The sequence below is a fragment of the Aspergillus affinis genome (assembly GCF_023601865.1).
Source record: "Aspergillus affinis strain CMG 70 chromosome Unknown NODE_12_length_464043_cov_86_772839, whole genome shotgun sequence".
Taxonomy (NCBI): domain Eukaryota; kingdom Fungi; phylum Ascomycota; class Eurotiomycetes; order Eurotiales; family Aspergillaceae; genus Aspergillus; species Aspergillus affinis.
In genome coordinates, this window is record NW_026515793.1 from 138,948 (window position 1) to 163,931 (window position 24,984).

Here is a 24,984-nt window from a genome sequence, read left to right on the forward strand (position 1 = left end):
ATATGATCGGGTACGTTGTAAATCACTCTGCTAGGACGGGTTTTAGATAATTGAATGTAGATATCTTGATTGCCTTTGCTCCCTCCCCCCTGAGTAATACTCCAGAGTTCTCTTATTGCAAACAAACCATGAACACAATCACCAACCAAATACATATATGTAAATGAACATAATCATGAGAAACATTGATAGCAACATCCAAGAGCTGTCCCTAAGCCCATCAGACTCACACTATTTTAAATTTGGGGATGCTTAACTAAAGGCATCCTTTCCGGTGGTTTTTTCTTTTTCAAGTCCTTCTGAATAAGGACCGATTGTTCCTTTTTACCTTTCACCTAATACATGCTCATGCAATGGATCATCATCTTGCGGCCCTTCACCCGCTCCCAACATGACTTCGTCTTCATCCATCAATTCATCCACACCGCCTGGCCCTGCATCCTGTACAATATCTTGATCGCCCAGCGCCTTGAGCTTAGCCTGGGTCATTTCAAAGACATACTGACCCAGATGCTCAAGTCCTTCCATTGGTGTGCCCTGAGCTTCGTCAACAACCGACCGTGTTGTCGGGAACATTTCGCCTGTGGTGAGCATGAGCTTGTCTGGTCGCTGGAACAGAAGATCAAACGCCGGTTTCAATTCGTAGCACGACTCGAACACCTCGCGGCGACCAAGAATATAGAGACCGAGGCGGGCGCGAGAAAGGGCAACTGTCAAACGACGGACATCGCGAAGATATCCCATTGTACGGGTGCGAGTGAGGGAAAGAATTACATCTGCAGAACGTAAGTTAGAATGTTGTCACAAGAGGGGAGGGTGCCTCCATCCACGGATCCCCAAAAGACTTACAGTCATTCTGTTCGCCCTGATACTTGTCCACCGTAGTGACGATTTTGGGCATGCCGAATAGAGTGTTTTTGCTGCAACGGTGCCCCAGAACATCCTTGATTAACGCTGTTTGTCCCGCATAAGTGGCGAGAATAGATATCCTCGATGCCGGGTAGCCAAGAAGTCGCATGTATTGATAGATGGCAACCACGTATTCCGCCTCCCCCAGGTTCTGGATAAAGTGTGGCGTGGGCTCTCTTTCACCAGAGCCCTGGTAATCAGGAACATTGATGAATTGGTAATCAAATTGAAAGCCAGCATTTGCTTGTTGGAACTCCTCGGCTGATTTGACGACGGGCAAATCTCCCAGTTGCTGGTAACGCCATCGGAAGAGCTCAGCGATACTACTCCGTGCGCGTCCCTGTTGGTCGAGTGCGATAACAGGAACCCCCAGACGGACGAGACGAAGGAAAAGACTCTGTTCAAGATGCGCATACTGCCGGAACGCATGGTTTTGCACGATCGGGGAATTTTGAAGGTGATCACCACAAAGAACTATTCGCTTTAAGGGGAGCTCACCGCCCTTCATGCTCTGTAAAGCGGTGGGGATGAAGCTCTCGATCTCCGTGATTTGCGCCGCTTCCTCCATAACGACGTTGTCATAAACGAAGCCAAGATCGGCGATCTCCTGGCGACGCATCGCAGCGTGCGTAGATGTCATTGCGATGATCCGTGCCTCTTTGACTAGGAGATAATTGGCCTTGTCTTTAGGCTGCCTCAAAATCTCAAATGGCCGGATGTCTTCGAGTTCGGAGAATATCTTGGAGATATGCCGTTGACAGCCTTCTGCCGCGTCTAGAACCACGTCCTTTGGAGCCGAGGGATCGAAAACAGGCTGGGGGGTGTTTGAAAAATAAGCATGGAATGGGAACTCTGTAATGATCTGCTCCGGGGAGGCGTTGTCGGCATGGGCATTGTCCCAGAACTTCGCCCACGCGGGTTGGATGTAAACAGTGTTGAAGTATCCGGCCGTCTCACAAGAGCTTCCATGAGCCCCCTGTGCGCCAATGGATGCGGCCAGCCGGGCTACCTCAGATAGGAAGTAATTCCGGTTTTCGAAAAATGACTCGACACGCCCATACTTGCTATAGTTTGCCTCAGTATCCAGCTCCTCTTCACCGTGACCAAGACGCAGGAGGTGGCGCTCATCAATATCCAGAGCAACGATTTTCTGGAATAGTTGGTTTAGTGCTTGGTTACTATGCGCAATAAGCAAGGTACGCTCTGTTGGGAAGTTATGGTAGATGTTGTTGATTATCTGGGTTGCGACATCCGTTTTTCCGGTTCCCGGGGGGCCGACGATGATAGTGAGGCCAGGTTGAGTGCCAGATGCTATAGCTTCTGCCTGAGCCGGGGTGAAGCGGACGGAATTGAGCCTGGGGGCGTCAACCGGGTAAGGCCCACGGTTTGGTGGTTTGTAAGTCGATACACGGAGCGACTTGGGGGCTGTCTGTTGCCGTTCGACCTGGTCTCTCCGACGTTTCTTGGAGGCGTTGGTGGAGGCTTGCGGCGATGTGGGTTCAATATATTCAAGGATATATGGAGGCCCAAAGCTTGAAGCCTGCTCTCCCGAAGGCTCGATAGCCATGCCCGGAAAGCTTTCCACGAGGTGTTGCCAGTTTATGAAAGTGTCTCGAAAATCGACAGAAGACAGCCGACTGGCCAATTCCGTATATCGGGCACCCGCAGGGTCGCCGTAGCCCAAAAAGATATCCTGAACCCAAGAGGGAAGAGCAATGTTCGAGACAATGAGCTTCTGCATCGTCTCAAGTATTGACTTGAAATTATTCTCTCTGCCTTTCCTTCTGGCGACAACATTGATCAGGGGGTAGACGTCCGCCTTTCCTTGTATAGTGCGATCTTTGTCGGCCTTGAAAGCAGCCGGATCAAGGTTGACCAACAGCCTCCTAACGCGAGGTCTGGATTTAAACCCATTTGTTTGGGTTGAGGCAGGCTCGCGTAGCGGGCGGCCATTCTCGTCGAGCACCTGCACAATCTCTGCCGATCGAACGTGTGAGATACGGGAGCTATCGGGTGTAGAGTCGGAAGCTCCCAATCTGCTTTGCCCCCCAGGCTGCACAGCCAACAGGAAAACCACATCGTCGGTGCGGAGAGACTCCCACTCCGTTCTGATGTGGTCGGCTAGTCTTCCAACTTCAATAGTGATCTCTGCTCTCACAAAAGCCGGATTTGCCGAACCAACCTTAGCAGGGGCAACTTCAATAACCGCAGGCTTGGAGATGGGGATGGCCATGCGAGAGAACCCTTCGAAAGTTGGACCTTTGCCATCCCGACTGGTCCGGGGCTGCATTCGCTTGACAATTGCTTCCATGTCTTTGCGGATCTGGAAAAAGGCCTCGGAGCGATATAGAACAAACGAGCGCCAAAGAAAATCACCGACACTTAGATATTGAAGATTCAATTTCGGGATTGCAATCGGCCGCGAGCCATCGTATGTTTCGTTCCGAAGCAATGCCGGGTCGTATAGATTTTCTTCCGTAGGGAGTATAGCAATCTGCGAGGAGGCCTCCTGGAAAGATATCTTCCGTTCATAGAAAGCCAAGATAATTTCAAGATACAGCTGCCGAGTGGGCGAGACTTGAGACTGACTGGGGTAAACTGTTCGAAAGCCAAGATGGGAACAGAGATTCTGCAGCTCTGATTCCTCTAGAGAAGCTAGTTGCCCCTCTAGTTCAGAACGTTGTTCAATGGAACCATAATTTGATAGAGCGAGAATCATCAGTTTATCCTTAAAAAGTCTCATTGAGACTCTCTGCAAATGAGACAGTTCCTGACAATGGGCCTCATACACCGCCTGAGGAGACAGAGTCTCACCCGTATGATCGTCGATGGCGAAGTTTACAAAATGCACCAGGAGGTCGTAGAGATCACGGAAAAGCGTATTGTCTGGAGAGCGATATAGCGGCGATAGGCGGGTGACAGAAAGCAAGTTGAGATCTTTGAGTAGCGTATTCACGTAGCGCCTCGTAGGCAATTGGCCTTCTAGATCCACCAAGAACTCGAGAAACCGCTCGCAGTAGTACAAGTTATCCGATTGATCTTTCTCAGGTCCGGCCAGTCTCCGCAGATAGTCGAGAAGCATCGTGTATAGCCATGATCGTTCGAATCGTGCTTTCGCTTTCGCTGCTTCATCTCCTGCTTCATATCTTTTTGCAGCCGCCCTCCACGCCTTTTTTAGCGTCGGGCCCTTCGAAAGAACACGTCCCCTAGCTTCCTCACTAGATAGATTGTGCCAGATTGAGATCGAAACGAGGGGCGCACATTCTTTTCGTATTAAGACGTTTTCGAGTGACTGGAAGGCACTAATGATGAAGGAGAGTATAGACAGTCGCGAAGACGTGGGAATTGATTGGTCAATGCTCATGGAGAGGATTCGGTGGAATAGGTTCGAGAAATCGTCAGGTCTCTCGGAAAAAATGCCTAAGGGCCGTGTCAGCATTCCCCTAAGTATTGATTGATATCGCCCATGACATACTCCATATCGGCAAATGCTCGCGCTGCTTGACGCTCACGATGTGCGTTAACAATAAGACATGGTAATTGGAAGCTTCTTCTGAGTAGGTAGGCCAAAGAAATCTTTTTGAAAAGTCAGCCGACTAAATCGACACCATTCGAGCTTATATGAGATGACAAGCATACTTCTCTAGTATATTCAGATTCTCCAAGGCGAGAAGAGAGTGAAGACTAAAGTTTTCGGCCTCCAAAGGATCCCATATGTCTTTCTTGATGGTGTCCGGTTTAACTTTGCGAACCTTCGACGTCTCGAGCCAGTGAGTCTTTGCCAGTTGCACCCACGGACTGTCTTCGCGGAAGTCCTCTACGGTAGGCCTGGAGTCCAGGCCGTGTGCCATTGCCTGTCGTGTATGTAGGCCCATTCCTTGCCGTTGTGATTGTTCAGAACGCATCCGAGCGGGAGGGCGGATTTATCTGCGGAGGTTGTCCGTCACGGGCGGAAATGCAGAGAGAGCTTCTGGCGCGCGCCTGCCGCCTAGTGAAGTCACTGCGGCGGCTAGAGCCCGCAGAGCCGCAACTCACTCTTTAATCACAGATCCCTTTGTCCTCCACGACAGCGCGCCCATTCATGCTGCCACACTACCCTCACCATCACATCTCTCGGGTATTGAACGGAATATGGCGGACGTGGATACTGTGACTACCCATGCTTATAGGCGACTGGTTGACAATCTCTTGACCCAGGCCGAACAAGTCAAACCTGACAAACAGATTGAACCCCCCTTGACAGAGGCGCATCTCGGCGAGTCGTTCTGGCGAATTCAGGGAGAGGATGAGAAGATTGCGAATCGATTCAACCAACAAACACAGTTCGCTACTTTTGAAATAGCTTTCAGGGAGAAATTCTATCATATCCTCGTACGCGACTCCGTTTCCCTTTTGCGAGCTTCTTGATCATCGGAGATTTCATAGCTAATTGTTGATCCCCTGAAGGCCCATACGTCAATTGACGACCCCGGCTTCATCCAGATCTGGAACCTACTCGACATAATTTCCATATTCTCCGATTACGGTCAGTGTTCGCGATGTCTTTGAACAATGGCCATTGTCCTAATAAGCCTCTAGAGCAATGCGAACCAGGTCTGATTTTCTGGCTCATCGAGGAGCTGCTAGATAGCCAGACTATAGATGGTTGCCGCAAGGTTTTCGATTACTTGGAATCCAGGAGGGAGCGGAATACAAAAGTATGCGACATCTTGGTGCCTGCTCCTTTACATTTGAAACTCGCTAATAATCCGGAAGAAACACTTCAAACAGAAAAGCCTGATTATCCTGAGATCTTGCAACGAGTTACTTCGAAGATTATCTCGGGCCGAAGATACCGTATTTTGTGGCCGCGTCTTTATCTTTTTGTTCCAAAGCTTTCCCCTGGGAGACAAAAGCGCCGTCAATCTTCGGGGTGAATACCATACCGAAAATGTCACGACGTTCGACGAGAATTTCGAAAATGGAGGCAATAAGAATGATGAAATGGATGTGGAATCCTTCAATGGGCAGGATACGCCCACGAAGGCGGAGGAGACTGGCATGGACTCCCAGGCGCCCGCGCAGGATTCACCAAAAGCACCGAGACTAGTTGTTTCCAAAGGTGACGACAAGAGTGAGGAGACGAAGATTGATTTGAACAGACTTTATCCCATGTTTTGGAGTCTACAGGCCTATTTTTCCGCCCCCACAAAAACCTTCGATTCCCAGCACTTCGCTACTTTCAAGGCTGGACTTGAGGCTACACTGTCGACATTTCGGTCAATACATATGGAAATGGAGAATTCAGGAGCTACGAGGACGTCGGAAGAAATGAGGAAATCTTCCAAACGGAAACGGACTGCGGACGGCCAAGAGATTGCGAGCAGTTTCAACCCCAAATATTTAACAAGTAGAGACTTGTTCGACCTTGAAGTTCGTATCATCCTATTGATTTCGCTTAGGTTCTATTGCTGATCCTTTGTTCTAGATCAATGACACCGCTTTTAGGAGACATGTTCTCGTTCAAGCCCTCATTCTCCTGGACTTTTTGCTGTCTCTTACGCCCAAAGCAAAAGCAAAGATGGCCGACATGACCAACAAATCTGTGCTTTATGGCTTCTTGTTGAATGACGAAGATGTAAGAAACCCATATTTCCCTGTCGGATTTGTGTGTATAACACATTGACAATTGAGTAGACCAGGTGGGCCGTAAGAACCAGAAAGGCCATAGAGGAATACCTCCAAGAAGGAATCGGTGGTAAATTCTACTATCGCATGGTGGACACTGTGTTATCGAGGGATAAGAATTGGGTGCGCTGGAAAGCAGAGGGTTGCCCACTGATCGAGAAGTCCCCGGTGTCGGTGATCGAGTATGCCGGCGCCCGTGAGCAAGCGACGAAAGTGTATGCCAACAAACGTCTTCGTCCCTCGCCGATGGGATCGCTGGATCTCAAGTTTCTTTCGGAAGGCGAGTCAACTGCCGGTCTCGAGAGACTTGCCGAATCTGAGAGGTAAAGTGAAGCGCTATCATGGTTAATTCCGCACGGCTGACATTATTCTAGATTCACCGTTCCCGCCGCCGATTCATTTCTGATGGGTATCATGGATGATGACATGGATATTGATATGGCAAAAACGAAGGCTGAGAAAGACCACGCAACGCGTGCAAAAGCGAGCAAGTCTTGGCGGATTCTCCGGCTCTCTGCGAAGAGTAAACTTGCCGCTTTTCAGAAACTCGAAGACGGCAAAAACATCGGGATTCTGTTTGAGAAGAACATACCTGCTGAGAGTGCCTCCCAGACGCTTGAGGGAACCCCCCAGGTATCGGAGGCGGCCTCAAAGACTCCAGCAGAGGGCCAGGTCACTGAACCGGCGCCCAACCACGGAGTTGGCAATGCCGGGAAGGGAAACTCGAGCGTTGCCACCGTCCAGGCATCAGCCGACTCGACGGACGCAATTGCAGCGGGCAAAGAGCAGGAGACGTGAAATAATCCACCCCACCAGACTTGGCAGAGACAGCCAACTAGGTCTCTCGACTTTCGTTAGCGTTCAGGCATCACCAACGACCGCGATTTTTGGTTGGTCATTATTGGATGCCCGGCCCATTCCCTGGATTACTGCAAGTGCCATGCATTGATGTCACAACTCGCAATGCTAATGAGAACGCCCTGCAGCTGGACGGAGAGAGGGGAGAAGAGGAAGGGCGGGGCGAGACCGTGAGAGCGAACGAGAGTAAAATGGGCACGGAAGTTTAGGTAGTTTCCCGGGGGAGGGGGGGGGGGCGTGTGCATCAGCGTCTATTTCTGTCAGTGGCTGTCACGGGGCAGCTGCGAGATTACGGCGGGGACCGCGATTATTATGATTGGTATTCGCTGACAACTACCATCCATCCATCCCCCCCTCCCTTTCTTTGGGCTCTCGCAGTGGCACTGCACCGTACACCTAGTACTCCGGAGTACATCTCTGGTGAAGTGGCAATCTTCCCCCCCCCAAAATCACCGGGGTATCTTTCAACCCCCTGCTCATTGTCAATCAATAATGGCCGTCACCTTTACTTGGTCCATCCCATTGTTTCTGACAGGCCTGCATTTCGAACCCACGCAAGACAAAACAAGAAAATGAAAAAGAAAAACGAAAAAGCACGAGAGATTGGCCACGCAACCAGGTTGTGGTCGGAACGTACCGCCAACCGGAAATTATTGAGGGTCGCCCGGGTCAGGGAGGGTAGATAATAGGTAATAATACTCCGGAGTAGGCAGAGCATACTAACAGGCGTCGCCCGCGGCGGCCCCGAGGAACTTCTGCCATTCTGCTTTCAGCTGAGGGGCCGAGAGCAAAAGAGGAACGTCTGCAAGAGGCCACTTCGGGGTCTCTAGGCGAATCACCATGGAGCCGGATGAACTCACCAAGAACCTAGAGGGCCACTTCTTCTCGATGGCCTTGAGGTCCAGGCGAATAAGCTACGGATGAGGGTCCAACCTCTGTCGGTGATCAGCAACTTTAATAACATGAGGGAGGGGGGGTGTTCCTGCATAACCATCGAGTTCGGCATCATTTTGCGAGAGGCAACAAGCCCAATCAACAACAAGCTTGACTGGAAGTGGGGATTGGTTTGCCGGATCATTTCCCTTGGATCCTCGATAGTAGCTAGCTAGCTAGCTGTCATGCGAGATTGCAGTGCCGTCGCTGGGGCCGAGAGGAAGTTCTTTCAATTGATACGCCATGTCTCACCTCTTCTACGCCGGTTGAAGCTCAATCCATGTGCCAAAAATCGCCTTAATCAAAATTAAGTGGGCAGTTGGACCTTAGGCTCTTAGCGGAACGAAGGTACGAGGGCCTAACCTCGAGGTAGCTTAGGGAGCTTGAATTTCGATCGATATTCCAACCTTCCGGTACCGTTCATTGCAATAATTTAATTAGGAGGTCATCGACCATGCGGAGTACAGACATGGACCGATAAGGGGTGAGATACCTTACCACCACCGACCCTAGTCCCTACGAAGTATATATGCACGTAGTATGCACGTAGTATGTATATCCAGGCGTGATCCGTCCAACGAGACAATTGGGAAAGGAAATTGGTTCATTGAGACACGGCAGGTAGGGCAGGAAAATGAGAATGAAACAAAGAAAAAGGATAAAGGATAAACCTCGGGAGAGCAGGGCGCCAGCCGCCCTGAATCCGGGACCTATGTCTTATGTCTTGTTGTCCTGACGGCACATCTCGGCCCAGGCAAACTGTTTCAAGGTTTCATCCGAGGACCCGCACAGACCAGCCGCACTCTACGGAGTATGGAAATTGTAAATTGTATCCGTATTCCGTAGTTACTCAGTAGTAGCTACGGACTACTCGGGATGCACAAACAGTCCAACAATCAATTGTTCGTACGGAGTCCCTAAACATTACTGAAAGACTTCCGAGGATGCCCTTCAACTGCTTTGTGCAAGGAACCTATCTTGGTTCGTCTCCCATCTCCCATCTCCTAGCCCGTTCCTCCAACTTCCCCCCCTCTTGCCTCCTCCTCCACCCTGTTGATTGATCGTATGTTTGGCGCTGCTGATTCAGGTCAGGCTTCAGACTGATCCGGCTGTCCCTGGCTTGCGTAATGGCCGGGGACCGCATCGTTACCCAATACCCACTGCAGGAGGTCATCCTTGATCGCATCCATCGCAACCGCCCGAGAAATTGGAAGGGGTCGAAGGCGATTCTTGGCGCCCACGCGAAGCCTTGGAAGAGATTAAAGTTGCTCCTCTCTAATCTCCCAGCCCACTTCATCCTCGATCGTCATCGATTTGCCTGGGATCTTCTTCCCCGCACCGTTGTTGCAACGCACTACGGATACATGGCGGTGAATACTAGATACATACAACTACTCCGTGCGCCCCGATTGCAACGGAAGGATGTGTTGACGATGAACGAGATGGGCCGGATGGTCGAATACTGAATACTGAAGGGACTCTTTAGAGTTATGATCGACTTCAGTCGAGCCCGTCGGTGATCCACCCGCTGGTTTCGGTTTCCCACAGCCTCTCTCTACCGACTCTGGTGTTCACGACGTGGCTTTTTCACGATCCAGCTGAGTTGAGGATCATGCCATTCCCCTCCCCATGCCCTTTAATCTATCCACAATCGGGTTTGCCCTGGACGGGTTGTGTCCATCGGTAACTCTCCTCCGCCCTCGGAACTTCCGAGTCAAGGGAGGCGAAGTCCGGAATACGTAGGATCAATACTCCGTATTTTGTTGCAAGTGTCTGCGAGAGGGCGAGGCTAAAATCTAGTACGGACTTCGGGGTCGGGGACAATAGGTAGGGTCTTGTCAGGTTCTGCCTCGAATGCCGATGACCATTTTGACCGCGGGCACAGAAGGGGCGCACAGAAGACAGAAGGAAACTGGAGAACAATGATGATTATTATTGAAGAAGAATCGGTACCGTAGTTACCCATAACAATAATCGATAAGGTACGGATACTTCGTAAGGTATCTTCAAGGCTTCCGGGCGATAACACCGAGATTTCGCCTCCGACGTGATCCGTCGAGGGATTTGTTTCGAAACAGGAGGTGCGACTACCGTGCTAGCCGTGGCCACTACGAGCCACTAGTTCGACCAAGAAGGTAATTATTCCACTTTTCGAAGTATCACATTCATATCGCAGCGAGATTGGATTCTCCATCAGGATCCGTGGTGCAGCTGAATGGCCCGGAAAGCCAAGACCATCACCAAGGCGAACTGAACCTTCGTTTTGTTTGTGAATAATCTGAATTGGTTTACCCGCAGCTCGTTAGCGATATCGCCTGGTAAATAATATCCATCTGGAAGTACGGAGGACGATTGGATACGAGCATTGTTCGGTCGATCTTTTCCTCTTCCTCTTGTTCTATGGCTTCATACGGGCATCATCAGAATTTTCTTGCTTGTTTTTCTCTTCGTCCTTGTCGTCGTCCTATAATTTGCCCTTTTCCTTTTCCCCCAATTTATTTCATTCTTTTCTAGAAAAATACACTCAATGTGTTCTGAGCCGCTTGCCGTACCCAAGTCTATACTTCGTATGAGCACCTTGGTAGGTAGCTGAGAGCTTGATGGGTCTGCATGGAACTATTTACCGATCCGTAGGCACTGTCATTCCATAACAGATATCGGTACTTAGTTAGATTCTCCATACGGTCTAGATACGGATTACGGAATACCTGTACACCGATAAGTTACGTAGCATGGAATAGCTGAAGTCGGTTTTTTTTTTTCCTTTTTAATTCGTTGATTTTCTTAATTGTTTATTCTTTAGTGGTCCTACTGTCAAGCACGATCAGATTCAGGGCAGATGCCTACATCCGGAGTAATATTCTGGTAGAATCTAGGCAGGTCGCCATAACTAATTCGGGAGGTACTCTAATTAATGCAGCACCTCAGAAGACTGGGTGGTATACGGAATCTGGCTATACGGAGTATGTAATGGATGCCTGTGCCTGCCTAGGGTGTATACAAAGACAAACTGTACCTACCCTGACATGCATACCTAGTACGTACTCCGTAGTTACCAGATGTTTGGATCTAAGCAAAACATGCAGGCCCCATCTGCAGCTCCTGGGCAATTTTTCCGACAATGATACGGAGAAATAGAGTCCTTCTTCTCTTCCCTATCTTATTCCGACTTAAGTCTGTGCCCTATTGCTGCTCTCTTGAATAATGCCGAGGTACCTTACCGACGGGTAATATTCAAGAAGGACTGTATGATGAAAATGTTGTATACCTTCAAGGTGTTTCTGATCACCTACAATATATTATTAGTATCTTTAGAGTAGGTACATACATGATAGTAGGTACTCTGATCATATCTCGAATACTTCAATAATACCGAGGTATACTGTAAGGTACGTCCAGAACATGGGAGGTATCCAAATTCCTACCCACCCAGTGTGTGGTTTTCCCACCTCCCCCAATGGCGGGCGGCCTTGTTTTTCTTTTTCTTTTCTTTCCCCCTCTCTTCCCGTCATGAACTGCTTTCTCTCTCTCTCTCTCTCTCTCTCTCTCTCTCTCTCCTCTTCCCCCCTCTTCACTCGGCCCATCCCATCTAATTAAACTTACCCATCTACTTGCTGCGTGCTCACTTACAATTTCCCTTTAATTTTGATTTCTCCATCAATCTTTATTGTTCTGGCGCTTCTTCTTAGATTATAATCCTCATTTAATTCATTTCCCAATTTCCCTGGGAATCTAATCTCATTTCCAAAACACGCCTACTGAGTACTCCGTACTCAGTCCTCAGTACTCTCCCCCCTCCTCCAATCCTTGTTCGATTCCACTCGGGTTGTTTCGTGCAATACCTCGAGGTGGAGCGCAGGCACGTAGTCTCTTCCAATCCTTATTCAATAAAACCATCCCCTCTCGTCAGGGTGGAGAACACTTGAGGCCGCCACGCTCAACCGTTGCTCACTACGCGATTTAGCGCCACGCTCGGTTCAATGCCCGTTCAGGTCACTCGATGCATGGTCCGCTCCTTGGTCCGTCCGGAGCTTGCCATGGAATCGTTTTCGGCCGCAGGAGGCTCGAAACTCGGAAGATTCTTCATTTTCTCCGCAAACCCTGGCTATCCAGCGCCCTATGCCGACTTTGGTATGGAGGTCTTAGATGAGGCCCCATTTCGCCTTGCTACTACTCGATAGTAAGGAGACGTTTTACGTACCACTCCTACGTATACGTCCATACAACGGTAACGACCTCCCTCCACATCTTTACCTGGGACTGGGAATGGTTGACAGCCGTCCCTTTAACCCAATGTTGATCGATCGATCGATCAAGTAACCAATCCATCCCGCCCATCCGAAAATCAACGTCGGGACAGTGCTAGGGCACCTGGGTGAGCACTGAGCCCCCATTTGGCTCCTCAGCGTTACGTACGGTAGGTATCGTCCTCGCGCACCTCGGTGATTGCCCACAAAGCTGTCGTTGCCCAAGTCAGTCTCTATCTTTTTTGGGGTGGAAGGTGGCGGGCAGGCCGCTAAGTGGCTCTTAGGTTCAGGACTTCGTCCTTGATCTTATGCCCGGTCTCCGGCGGATTATGGAGCCAACGCACGACTAGCGCCGTCGGTAGGTATTCCACATGGTGTACTCCGTACTGGTCTCAAGTAACAAGACTCTGGTGTCGGATGAGTCAGGTCCAGCTCCAGCCAGGCAACAAGGGTCCATTTACCCTCCAAAACAACGGTTGGCTGGTCAGCACAATGGTCGGTGGGTGCCGGACTAGGAACATCCTAGACTCCCAGAGACCCGCTCGATGTGATGCGATGGTCTTGGGACCCCAGCTCCACGTCGGAAAATTTACGTGCAATCATGGCCGTGGAATGTGAGAACATCTCTCGACGAGTTGACCCGTTGAAGTTGCGAGTATCTACTCCGTACTCCATAGCTGTACGGAGCAGTAGTGACTACATCTCCTTTGCCGTGAACCACCACAAACCCTCCCACCCCCTATTAATGTCATTCACAGGGCTGCCATGGCCCATCCCAGACCGTCTGACACTGTCTGGCCGCCGTGGAGCTTCAGTTCGCCACTTCGCTTCCGCAGCAAAAATGTGATTTTTATTATTATTATTATTATTATTTTTTTTTTCTTGATTGTATATGCCGTGGTTTGTTTTTTTTTTTTTTTTCTTACCCCCTCTTTCTCCCTATTCTGATTCAGGAAGTTCGTTCGTGCCTGCATGTACCGAGGGACGATTGTGTCAGTTCCAACGCGTCAAGAAAACAAACCCTAGCTGCGTGATCATCTCTCGGTCTTTTGATGAATGACCCCAAGTAGCATGGCTAGTACCGCTGTCTAGCACACTACTACCGTTATGCTGCACTGGAACCGATCCTGGGAGTAATTCCCAATTTCCTTAGCCTAGTCACTACCTCCCCCCTCCCCTTTCTCTGGTGGTATCGTTGGCCCCTATGATCATTCGCAGGAAACGGAGTATACCAAATACCCGCTACGGAGCATCGTTAACAAACACAGGATGGTGTAAGATCTCCGTTAACCAAACTATCAAGCGGTGGCCCGTTCAATCGGTGCTTTTTTTTTTTTTTTCTCAATTGATTTTTTCTTACATAGCTTCTGGACCCGTTTTTATTCAATCATTTTAATATTTTTCCCGTTGATTCTTTTTTATTTTATTTTATTTTATTTTTCTTTCTCTTTTTGCACTGTTCTCTCTATCATTTAAGTTTGTCCTCCGCGTTAGCATCTAGGTCTCTGCCTATCGTTTGGACTGGCATCCTGTATCAAGAGTAAATCCTCCATCCCCTGTTTGCCGTGACGACTGCCAACAGGTGGGAGTGTCTTCGTGGCATTTGTTGCATCCTTTAATTTGATTATTGCTTGTGGTGGCCAATGTGGAAGATCTAGTGGGCCTTTGGCCGTCATCAGGGCCTTTCATCTAACATCTCCATTTCTCTCTGGCTGTTATTTCCACTACCGTGATATGTTTTATTATTTTTCTCCCACCCCCTCTTATTAATTTTCTTGACCCTTCTCACCCGCTTGGCTAAGCACTGTTTAATTTCTTCTATAACCTTCTACCCACCATACGGCAACCCCCCGCCGTATCCAGGACCCAGTGGAGGGATCGACCCTCAGTTTTTGCCGCTGGCTGTTGGCCTTAGCTGATATTGAGATTCTCCTTTATCGCTCTGAGGGACAGGGGAAAAACTGGTGGTTCGTTAGGACATTTAGCTCATTGAATACCTTGTCACTTTTCCCTTGACTCGTTGTCGTTCGTCTACCATCATCCGGATACCATCTCTACCTTGAGGGTTCCGGGTCCCAGAAATTACCTTGCTCTCTCTACTCCTGCCCCCCTCTCTTTTGGTTCTTTTTCTCTCTCTTTGTTTTCTCTCGTTTGATATCTTTCACTTCTTATTATTACTATCATTCTTCTTTTGTTTCTTGAAGGAAAACCCCCTGCCACTGTTCTTCACCCCCTCCCCGCTTTCGTTTTTCTTTTTCTCACCTAATAATCGGCGGATCCCAAGAAACCCTGGACTTCTTCAGGAAGCGCCCCGAAGTCTCGCTCAGACCCCGTGTTCTCTGGCAGTGATCCTGAGACTAGGGTAATTCCCTAATATAATTGACTGGGATACACCCAAAGCCGACAGTCCATCGAATCATTACTGAGCGTTTCTAACGTGACTATATGGGGGAGTGATTTTATTACTATCATGTCAATCAGTGGACCCTGTGTCTGGTTGTCCTCGCTGTCACCTCCATCTACATCTCATCTGTCTGCAATTACAAATCACTGGCAGGCACCGTCCTGGAACAGTGAGCAGGTCCCATCGAGGTCAAGGGTAATACCTTCGAGGCTACCCGGATCGTGGGAGAAACCAGCCGACGTAGCAAGGGTGTCCCCTGCCGCCATGCAACCGGTTGTGCTCAAGGCTGAAAATGCCTTTCCAACTTCGACCTCCCCAGGTGCTTCCGCCCAAGGCCGGTATCCCGGGGGAGAAATACCCTTAGGCAATTCAGAAAACCGAAAACTTGAAGTTGAGGGAAATTCATTGTCACGGATGAGATTGGATAAACTCAACCACAGCGAACCCGCTCTTTCTACCCCACGTGCCGCTGTCAGTCCCAACGCTCAGAGGGAATTGACTCCGGAGCTCAGGAAGAACGAGCAGGATGAGATGCAGGATTATGAGAAGGATCATGGGGATGCAATGGCGGCTTCGTCCGATGAAGGAGCAGGATCATCGACAGAAAAGCGGGCGTCCGACGCGAAAGCGGAGAAGAAGAAGATGAAACGATTTCGGTTGGTGCCCATGTCGGCTTGACCGGGCAGGTCTATGTTGGAATGAAGACGAGTGCTGATTCAATATGGTAGCTTGACGCACAATCAAACCCGGTTTCTAATGAGCGAGTTCACCCGTCAGGCCCATCCCGATGCCGCTCACCGAGAACGATTATCGAGGGAAATCCCAGGACTGACGCCCCGTCAAGTTCAGGTTTGGTTTCAAAACAGGTTGGTTCTTCTTTTTCTCTCTCTCTCTTTGCTCTGTCTCGCTCTGGGACCCGTCTTTCCATGGAACTCAACTAAAATGTTTTTTATTAGACGCGCAAAACTCAAGAGGCTTACCAGCAATGATCGGGAGCGAATGCTGAAGTCTCGAGCACTGCCTGATGATTTTGACACGACTCAGGTGCTCCGAACTCCTTTCGACGGCAAAACGTCAGAAACACCGGTGCGTGTTCTCCCTGGACCTACCCACTGACAGGAGCATGTTTTGATACTAACAGTCGGTCCCAGATGTTGCTTACGGACGGTTTACAACGAATGAACGACGACGACTATGTGATATCCCCCCTAAGCTCGACTTCCACAACAGGGAATGGCTTCTCAACCGCGGCCGACAGAAGTATGGAGACCTATCAAGGAACAGGGCGAGCACCCCCAGCAGCGCCCATGCCGGAGCTTCAGAGGAATACTCGGGGACCCTTTCCCTTCCCTAGATCGAGCAGTTTTTCGGAATCTTCGTTCAATACCGGACTGCAATTCCCCGGCCGCTTTTCGAGACCAGGCGACCCTCTCAACCCTCCCGGCATGCCCTATGCGCGGCGCCCAGTGGATTTTGGTATGAGCCGGCCAGCCAATGGCATGATCGTGGGATATGATCACCATCGGCCACTGGAGGGCTCGGTATCACCAACTGCCCCCCCCGAGCACTCTGTGCCGTACCATGTGGACAGTCACAGTAGGTTTCTTCGAACCCCGCACTGTCTTTGCTGTTATTAGATGTTTGGTTGGACTGACCGCAATTTCCCATCAGATCAGCAAGCGCACAATTATCAACCTCCGCTTACGATGCCCGCGCCCAAGGGATTTGGGGGGATGGAAATGAACTCCCAAATGCAAGCGCACGGACGACACATGCCTTCACTACATCCGATACCCGTCTCGGACTCGTCGGACTATCGACCGTACCCATACGAGCACCACCCTTACGGCATGAACACCGCTATTCCGTTCAGCCAGGCCAATGCTTCCAGCATGAGTCTACCGGCTTCATTCCCACCCGAGCCGAGCAATGTGGGTCATGGAACCGTCGGTGGCGCATCTGAAGACCGGATGGCCAACCCTCCGCAGATCTTAGATCCTCTGCGGGCCAAGTTTGGCAATCAGCCGTTTGATTACGCCAATTACCTATAACCCTCTACACTTTGGCTTGAGAGATCGGGCTTCTTGCTTGTCCCCCCTGTCTTTATCTTGTTTTTCCTCCTACGTTTGACTTTATTCTGCATTATTGCTCGGAACTTGTTAGTCGTTCCTCTCCTAGTGTCTAATCACCTGCACTTACATAATCCTTTATCCCATCTTCTCACTGCCGGATGTGGCATCTCAACCTCGCCATGTTTATCTTTCTTGTCTGATTAGGGGGACTTGTTTTGGGGAAATCTGTTGATATTACTACTTTACATGGGGAAAATTGCGTTCGCATTTTGCACATTTTACCAACTGGAAGCGGGAAGGTACCAGGCGTTCATGTGGTTTTTGCTTTTTGTTTTTTTCTACTAGGCATACTTTTGCACTTGATCTTTCCTCTCCTCGTCACAATTGCATAATACGTTTCCGTCGCTCTGAATTCTCCGACTAAGGTACCTTTGTATGTACTATGTATTGTAAATCAATCCACGTGAATTCCATGAATCTGGATTCCATGATTACTCTTCCGTGGACCAATGAGCATGTAGGTAAAGTAAGCCTGGTGTAGGTTGGCGCAGTCCCATTGGGTGCTTGATTTAGGTCGGATCTTATTTGGCCACTGCCGTCATGGGTGGGGGTCAACCAGCGAATCGTAGCGCCGGGATTGTTCATCATTCAAGGGTCGTCGGCGGCTTATGAAGTCATGCAGAACAGTATAAATGGGGGAGTTTCCTACCAGAGGATCATGCTGGACAGATTCTCTCTCTCTTCACCATCTCCAAGCGTCTTATCTACTTTAGACCTTTGCGTCCGGATCAGACCTTCCCGTTTTCATTCTCACAACCGGGCTATCTTGCCCACCTCTACTAGAGTTTCAATCTTTGACTTCAACACTTCAACACCATGGTTCATCCTACTTCGACCTGTTGCAAGACCTCTAGCGACGGAAGCTGTGTCTGCGCAGCTCAGGCCAAGTGCTCGTGTGGTAAAGAAAACGCTCTTCACTGCACATGCCATAAGTCCGCCACTGAAAACGCTATTTCGGGTGCTCGATGCTCATGCCGTACGTTTCTCCAAACTCCTAACTTGCGGGTTTTATCAGTTTGAACTGACTCGTGTTGTATAGGTGCGCGTCCCGCTGGACAATGTACTTGCGAACGGTCAACGACCGAGAACCACCCCATTACCGGCGAGGCTTGCCCCTGCGGAAAGAGACTCCCCAGTATGTTCTTCTTGCCTTGCCCTGAACACTTCGAATTGGACCTGAACTAACTGCGTACTATTACCAGCCTCCTGCACCTGTGAGAAGGCTAGCTCTATCGATGCAGCTGTCGAGAGCTTTGAGACGGATTTCACCACCCGAGCTTGATTGATTTGGGTTATTCCTTCTTTTTAGCTGCGCACTTGGGGGCGTCTGTGTGTTTTCGGACGATCTGATTTTGCATGGGTATGGGCGTGCGTTTGGGAGTTTAGGTTGTAGTGCGGCTGCAAAGTCCCATTGCCGGGACGGTTGACTGCATTTAGTATTGCGTATATCGCACAGTTATGGCATTGTTACGACTTGCATTCTCCATTGATCTTTTGTGTCCTGATTGCCTTTTTTACATCAGATACTGATGTACAGCACCTACTCCTGCGCATCCGCGGTATGTTGACATTCGTTTAGGGTACACAAGCATATAGAGGCCTGGCACGTGCGGCCTTTTAGTTTTAAATCAACCAATTAATGATAATCAAAATATCTATGAAATCTGCGTCACTTGATAGACCTACCGTGCGATACATGTCCAACAGACATAGCTCAGTAGGCCTGACATACGATATAAGTTCTATTTGACATGGGTTAATAAACTTGGTGTGGTTTAGTAGGTCTATTGTACAGTATATGCCTTCTGCCCGATAGAGAGGGGTAAAGAAAGGAAGAAGGTACAGAACGAATCCCTCTCCTCATCCTCTTTCTGGGAGGTAACTACTAGACAGTACAATCGGTATGCAGCGGCACCGCCACGGCGTGTCAACGTTGTTCCGTGCACCGCCACCCTCGTGCACGGATCGGCCGCGGAAGTGGCTCAGGCCTTCGCTCCCTAAAACAGCCATAGTACTTCTCTAAGCTGAGCTTGTCCACTGACCTTAAACATCCGGATCGTTTCTGTCATTCCTCGGCCTTGGGACAGCCCTCTCGGTCGTCGGTCACATTGTCTCTGCTTCGCTGTTCTTCGGATTCCCCACCATCAAGCTCCCCTTATTGCTCCCCCCGCCGAAACCGATCGCTCCGACCCCCTGTCGCGTTAAGCCGATCTCCACGCCCATTCCACATCATGTTCCTTTCGCCATAAACGGATCTATCAGAGGGCTTCGGGGCATGTTTGGATGACACTATAATCTACCAAGCGAATCCCACCGACGTGGTTTCTATGCGCTTAAGTGTTCGAAAGTGAGGAAGAACGACGGGACTAGACCCCCCTCCCCCTTTTCGGTCGCGGAATATCATCAGATCACCATCTCATCTCTTTCGCCCGCCGCAAGCCTGCGACGCCTATGCTAGATTTATCGCCATGTCGTCCATGCGAGGACTCGTCCAATTCATCGCTGATTTGCGCAACGCACGAGCGCGCGAGTTGGAGGAAAAGCGAGTGAACAAGGAATTGGCCAACATTCGGCAAAAATTCAAGTCTGGCAGTTTGAACGGATACCAAAAGAAAAAATATGTCTGCAAGCTGCTTTACGTCTACATTCAAGGGTACGACGTCGACTTCGGTCACCTGGAGGCCGTCAATCTGATATCCTCCCCCAAGTATTCCGAAAAGCAGATCGGATACCTTGCCGTAACTCTGTTTTTGCATGAGCAGCACGAGCTGCTGCATCTGGTCGTGAACAGTATCCGCAAGGATCTGCTGGATCACAATGAGTTGAATAACTGTTTGGCGCTGCATGCGGTGGCCAACGTGGGTGGCAGAGAGATGGGCGAGGCGCTCTCGGACGACGTTCATCGTCTACTTATTTCCCCGTAAGCCACCCTTCTTGAACCCTGGGTTTCATGAGACTTGGTACTAAAATTACGTCTTATAGCACTTCGAAAGCCTTCGTGAAGAAAAAGGCGGCTCTTACTCTCCTCCGCTTGTATCGCAAATACCCTGGCATTGTGCAAAATGAGTGGGCCGAGCGCATCATCTCTATAATGGATGACCCAGATATGGGTGTGACCTTGTCCGTGACGTCTCTGGTTATGGCTTTAGTCCAGGACAAACCGGAGGAATACCGAGGAAGCTACGTCAAAGCTGCACAGCGGCTGAAGAGAATCGTGGTGGATAATGATATAGCACCGGATTATCTCTACTATCGCGTACCATGTCCTTGGATCCAGGTCAAGTTGCTGCGTTTGCTGCAGTACTATCCTCCCTCTGGTAATAAGCCCTACCCGAGCCCTGTTCCATTATCCCCTTCCCTCTCTCCTTTTTGTTCTTATCTTTACCCGAACTCGAAAACCCGTGCCAGTCATAGCTAACGCGCAGCAGAGGACAGTCATGTCCGTGAGATCATTCGTGACTCTTTACAACAAATTATGCATGCGGCAATGGATACGCCGAAGAATGTCCAGCAGAATAATGCGCAAAATGCTATTCTTTTCGAGGCTATCAATCTTTTGATCCACCTCGACACCGAACACAGCTTGATGTTGCAAATCTCCAGTCGCTTGGGAAAGTATATTCAGTCGCGTGAGACCAACGTTCGGTACTTAGGACTCGAAGCCATGACGCATTTCGCGGCTAGGGCCGAGACTTTAGATCCCATTAAGAAGCACCAGAACATTATTCTGGGGTCTCTCCGGGATCGCGATATCAGTGTTCGACGTAAAGGATTAGATCTCATCTATAGCATGTGCGACACCACCAATGCCGGTCCCATCGTGAACGAATTGCTGCGCTACCTTCAAACTGCCGACTATGCCATTCGAGAAGAAATGGTGTTGAAGGTAGCAATTCTCACCGAGAAGTACGCCACTGATGCTCAGTGGTATATCGATATGACCCTGAAACTTCTCTCTCTAGCGGGTGACCACGTCAACGACGAGGTGTGGCAGCGCGTGATTCAAATCGTGACAAACAACGAGGAGCTGCAGGCTTACGCGGCCCATACCTTGCTGAATTACCTAAAGACTGATTGCCACGAGAGTCTCGTGAAGATCGGGTGCTATGTTCTAGGGGAATTCGGGCATTTGATTGCCGACAATCAAGGCTCGAGTCCCATCGAGCAGTTCCTGGCATTGCAAGCCAAGATGATTACTAGTACCGACAACACCCGCGCGATGATATTGTCGTCCTTTGTGAAATTCGTCAATCTCTTCCCTGAAATCAAGCCGCAACTTTTGCACATCTTCAAGCTCTACAGCCATTCACCGGACTCCGAGCTGCAGCAGCGCGCCTTTGAATACCTGTCATTGGCGACACTTCCCACCGATGATCTTCTTCGAACGGTCTGCGATGAAATGCCACCATTCTCGGAAAGAGCCTCGATTCTTTTGTCTCGACTCCATCAGAGAACAGCGGGCACAACCGATAAGAAAACCTGGGTTGTGGGCGGCAAGGACGCCAATACCGACCAGAAAGAGATCCTCATGGCTCAAAACACGGGGCTCAAGCGCTCGTTCACCACCATTGTCAACGGCACAAAGACCGGAACGAACGGAACGGTGCCGGCGCCGGCAACAGCAGCATCTCCGTCGAGCGCGTCGGGCGACCTCGCGGGATTGAATCTTAGCGCCCCATCAGCACCCCCTCCAAACCTGGCGAGTGCGGCCCATCTGACGCCGGACTGGGAGATTGGGTACAATCGACTGTACTTCGCCGATGAAGGTGTGCTCTTTGAGGATGCCCAGATCCAAGTCGGGCTGCGGTCTGAGTATCGGGCTCATATGGGCGTGGTAAAAATCTACATCAGCAACAAAGCATCCTTCCCAATTGGATCGTTGACCACCACGGTGGACAACCGCTCGGCGCCAAATCTCAAGGCCGACACCAAGAATCTTCCCGATCCCTCTGTTCCGGCGGCAGGCCAAACCCATCAGACGCTCTTCTTTGCGGCCAACGGACCCTTCACGGAAGCACCTACCATTCGGATTTCATATCTTGCAGGTGCGCTGCAAGCCTACACCCTGCAGCTCCCTATATTAATGCACCGTTACATGGAGCCGTCCGCGTTGTCTGCCGAAGAATTTTTCAAACGTTGGCGGCAAATTGGGGGTGGTCCTCTAGAGTCCCAGAGTACGTTTAGCGCCGTGGCAAAGGCCAAGGGAATCAGCGAATCATTCACACGAAAATCGGTCGAAGGATTTGGATGGAGGGTGTTGGATGGGGTTGATCCCAATCCCAAGAACATTGTGGGGTGTGCGGTCTATCAATTTTCGACCGGTAAGACGGGCTGTCTCCTGCGGTTGGAGCCCAATTACGACAAGAAGGTAAAGCTCCTCCCCGACTAAACGTGTGCGCGTGAGGACAACCTAATAGGTGGCTAACGTTATTTGCCCTGACAGATGTACCGGATCACTATCCGAGCAACGCAAGAAGTGGTCCCGCAGGCACTGGCAAAGCAGATCGAGCAGAGATTATCGCAGGGAAGCCTAGCGGATGATTTGTAAATTCCATGACGAGTGAATTTTTGTAAATTTGGCAGGAGGCGAGCGAGGTTCCCTTCTTTACTTTCTCTTTCTCCCTTTCACTTCTTTTCTTTCCATCACACATTTCATAATGTATTTTCTTCGATTCTCTGCCCTATATTCTCCCGGGACGTGAGATGATTAGGTAGGTTCATTGATATCGATTACTCTATGTATGAATACTTTTGAACAGTGACACCACCTTTATCCCACAAAGAACCAGTATGTGTTTTTGTTTAACAGAGCCCCCAAGCCCCCGCTTGTTCTGGGCCGTCGTGACAATGCAAGGTCGTAATTCATCAAACTCTTCATTCGGTTTAGATAACCCTCGCCTGATCCTTGGGTGGCCGCTCGCCGAAGATGGTCGTTCCCACGCGAACCTCGTCACTTCCCAAAGCAATGGCACCCTCGAAATCCTCACTCATGCCCATGCTCAGCTCCAACTCGGCATCGGAGCCCTGCAGGCCCAGCTGATTGACGACGCGATCCCGGGTATCGCGTAGACAGGCAAAATCCTCGTTCTCGGTCTCGGGAGTCGTGGCCTTAGATCGCGCAATCGCTCCGATGGTCATGACCCCTTGCAGCTTTAGGCGGGGGCATTGTTCCCGAATGAAGCGACACAGCGCCACGGTGCCCTCGGCGGGGTCGACCCCGGACTTATTCTCCTCGCCGGAGGTGTTCACCTGCACAAACACCCGAAGTCGCTCGTCGGAGTCGGTGGCGCGCAGATCGGCCGACCGCTCGCCCCAGCCCTTGTTCAGCAGCGAGGCCTTCTTCTCGGAATCGACACTCTCGACGGCCCAGAGGCCGCGCACGTCGCGTGCCAGCGTGGCGCACTTGTTCGACTGCAGTCCGCCGATGAAATGCCACCGGATGGTGGGGGGCAGTAGCTTGGATTTCTCCAGGAGCTCCTGTATGTAGTTCTCGCCGAAGTGGAGCTGGGACGCGGGGGGTTGATGCAGGGCGAGCAGGTCGGTGGCGGGCTTGAGTTTCGAGACGGCCACGAGGCGGATCGGCTTGGCCTCGACTCCGTTGGCGGCCCTCTTACTGGCAGCGGCGGTCACGCGCGAGCTGACGGCGGCCAGGTTGGAGAGAAGAGTGGCGGTTCGGGCGGGGAAGGCGGGCATGACGGTAGTAGTTGGAGGGGCGTCGGTCTGGGAAGTCATGGCCAAGAGAGAGGGAGTGGAGGGAATGATGTGTGGAGAGATAAAGACGGAGGTGACCGAGTAAAGCTTGTCGCTTGACGAGAATGCCTCAGTCCCTCAATTCCTCAATCCCTCGGTCCCGCGCGGACTAAGCCCAAAGAGGCCGACGAGATGTCGCGGTGCCACGTGACACGGGAGATCGGCTCCGAAACCCTCCGACCGGAGAGGCTAGCCGGAAGGAGCCAGGCGCAGCTTCCCCGGACAGCGGCGCGAGTGCCGTTTTCGGCGAGGGTCAGAGTCAGGGTTACTAAGAATAATCGTTGAGGTAGTTAACTAACTGACTATTGCCTATGGTGCTGCCACGCTATTCCCACGGTTCCTCCGACTATTTACAATCCAGCTTGAGAGAGTTGACCCTGACTATCTGACTGAAGACTATTCACGGAGTACTCTGTGCCCTAGTACGAAGTTACGAACAACGGTACGCCGTGTTGGACACTGTGACGGCGGCTCCAGGGTCGAACCCACTCTGCCGTCCATCAAATTTCCTTGGGCTCCATCGGATTTCACCTTGATCAACTCGAGGAGAATCGAGGGCCTGTCGTTAGTCTTCTGACTAAGATCACTGGCGCCAAAGGATCTTTGTTCTTGCGTGATCGTCTTTCATCTCGGCCTTGGATCATCGATTTGCTTTCTTCTTTCGGTTTGAAAGGAGGTTTCGCTGTTTCCTTCTTCCCTTCTAGACGGCCCGCCTAAGAATATACATAATCTAGGTCACATCCAGGGTGAAGGGGGCGCAGTTTGGGCTGAACCTTTTCGTCCACGCGACCACCGGTTGGAGAGAGAGACAGAGCCAAGCCCAGGCACCGATGAACTACTTTAGAACCTCGACTACGATAGGGCAACGGCAAGAAAGTCAACGACTCAGGCGGCTAGGCCGATGGAATTTCAACGGCCGGATATTATTGGATTGGGATTGGATTGGGTAAATCATGAAGACTCCACCGTCGTAAGCGTTTCTTTGACGCCGGGTCTTCTCCACTGTCGCATTTCGTGCTGACGTCAAAGTAATTACTTATGGACTGGGCCCCGTCTGCCTCCCTAGGACCCTAAGTGTGCGCAT

At 50.5% G+C, this 24,984-nt stretch overlaps 6 protein-coding genes across 6 annotated transcripts; 4 read left to right on the forward strand and 2 right to left on the reverse strand.

Moving 5' to 3' along the window:
* Positions 1-324: 324 nt before the first annotated feature.
* On the reverse strand, positions 325-4,760 carry KD926_001454 (RNA helicase aquarius; the record flags this gene model as incomplete). Its single annotated transcript, XM_053096688.1, has 4 exons — positions 325-776; positions 850-4,329; positions 4,385-4,485; positions 4,549-4,760. The coding sequence occupies 4 exons, from the start codon at positions 4,758-4,760 to the stop codon at positions 325-327; spliced, it is 4,245 nt and encodes a 1,414-aa protein (XP_052959205.1).
* A 280-nt stretch (positions 4,761-5,040) lies between these two features.
* KD926_001455 (THO complex subunit THO1/HPR1) lies at positions 5,041-7,374 on the forward strand (the record flags this gene model as incomplete). The annotated part of the gene is made up of 7 exons (XM_053096689.1): positions 5,041-5,280; positions 5,335-5,434; positions 5,488-5,606; positions 5,665-6,321; positions 6,377-6,526; positions 6,586-6,899; positions 6,951-7,374. 7 exons carry the CDS (start codon positions 5,041-5,043, stop codon positions 7,372-7,374), a joined length of 2,004 nt encoding a protein of 667 aa, XP_052959206.1.
* Positions 7,375-15,282: 7,908 nt separating this feature from the next.
* KD926_001456 (homeobox transcription factor) lies at positions 15,283-17,069 on the forward strand (the record flags this gene model as incomplete). Its single annotated transcript, XM_053096690.1, has 5 exons — positions 15,283-15,674; positions 15,747-15,884; positions 15,975-16,104; positions 16,170-16,614; positions 16,690-17,069. 5 exons carry the CDS (start codon positions 15,283-15,285, stop codon positions 17,067-17,069), a joined length of 1,485 nt encoding a protein of 494 aa, XP_052959207.1.
* An 897-nt stretch (positions 17,070-17,966) lies between these two features.
* KD926_001457 (putative copper resistance protein Crd2) lies at positions 17,967-18,432 on the forward strand (the record flags this gene model as incomplete). Its single annotated transcript, XM_053096691.1, has 3 exons — positions 17,967-18,126; positions 18,190-18,285; positions 18,353-18,432. 3 exons carry the CDS (start codon positions 17,967-17,969, stop codon positions 18,430-18,432), a joined length of 336 nt encoding a protein of 111 aa, XP_052959208.1.
* A 1,186-nt stretch (positions 18,433-19,618) lies between these two features.
* Positions 19,619-22,698, forward strand: KD926_001458 (AP-2 complex subunit alpha; the record flags this gene model as incomplete). Its single annotated transcript, XM_053096692.1, has 4 exons — positions 19,619-20,070; positions 20,133-20,467; positions 20,576-22,518; positions 22,594-22,698. The coding sequence occupies 4 exons, from the start codon at positions 19,619-19,621 to the stop codon at positions 22,696-22,698; spliced, it is 2,835 nt and encodes a 944-aa protein (XP_052959209.1).
* Positions 22,699-23,033: 335 nt separating this feature from the next.
* Positions 23,034-23,882, reverse strand: KD926_001459 (YggS family pyridoxal phosphate enzyme; the record flags this gene model as incomplete). The annotated part of the gene is made up of 1 exon (XM_053096693.1): positions 23,034-23,882. One exon carries the CDS (start codon positions 23,880-23,882, stop codon positions 23,034-23,036), a length of 849 nt encoding a protein of 282 aa, XP_052959210.1.
* Positions 23,883-24,984: the final 1,102 nt, after the last annotated feature.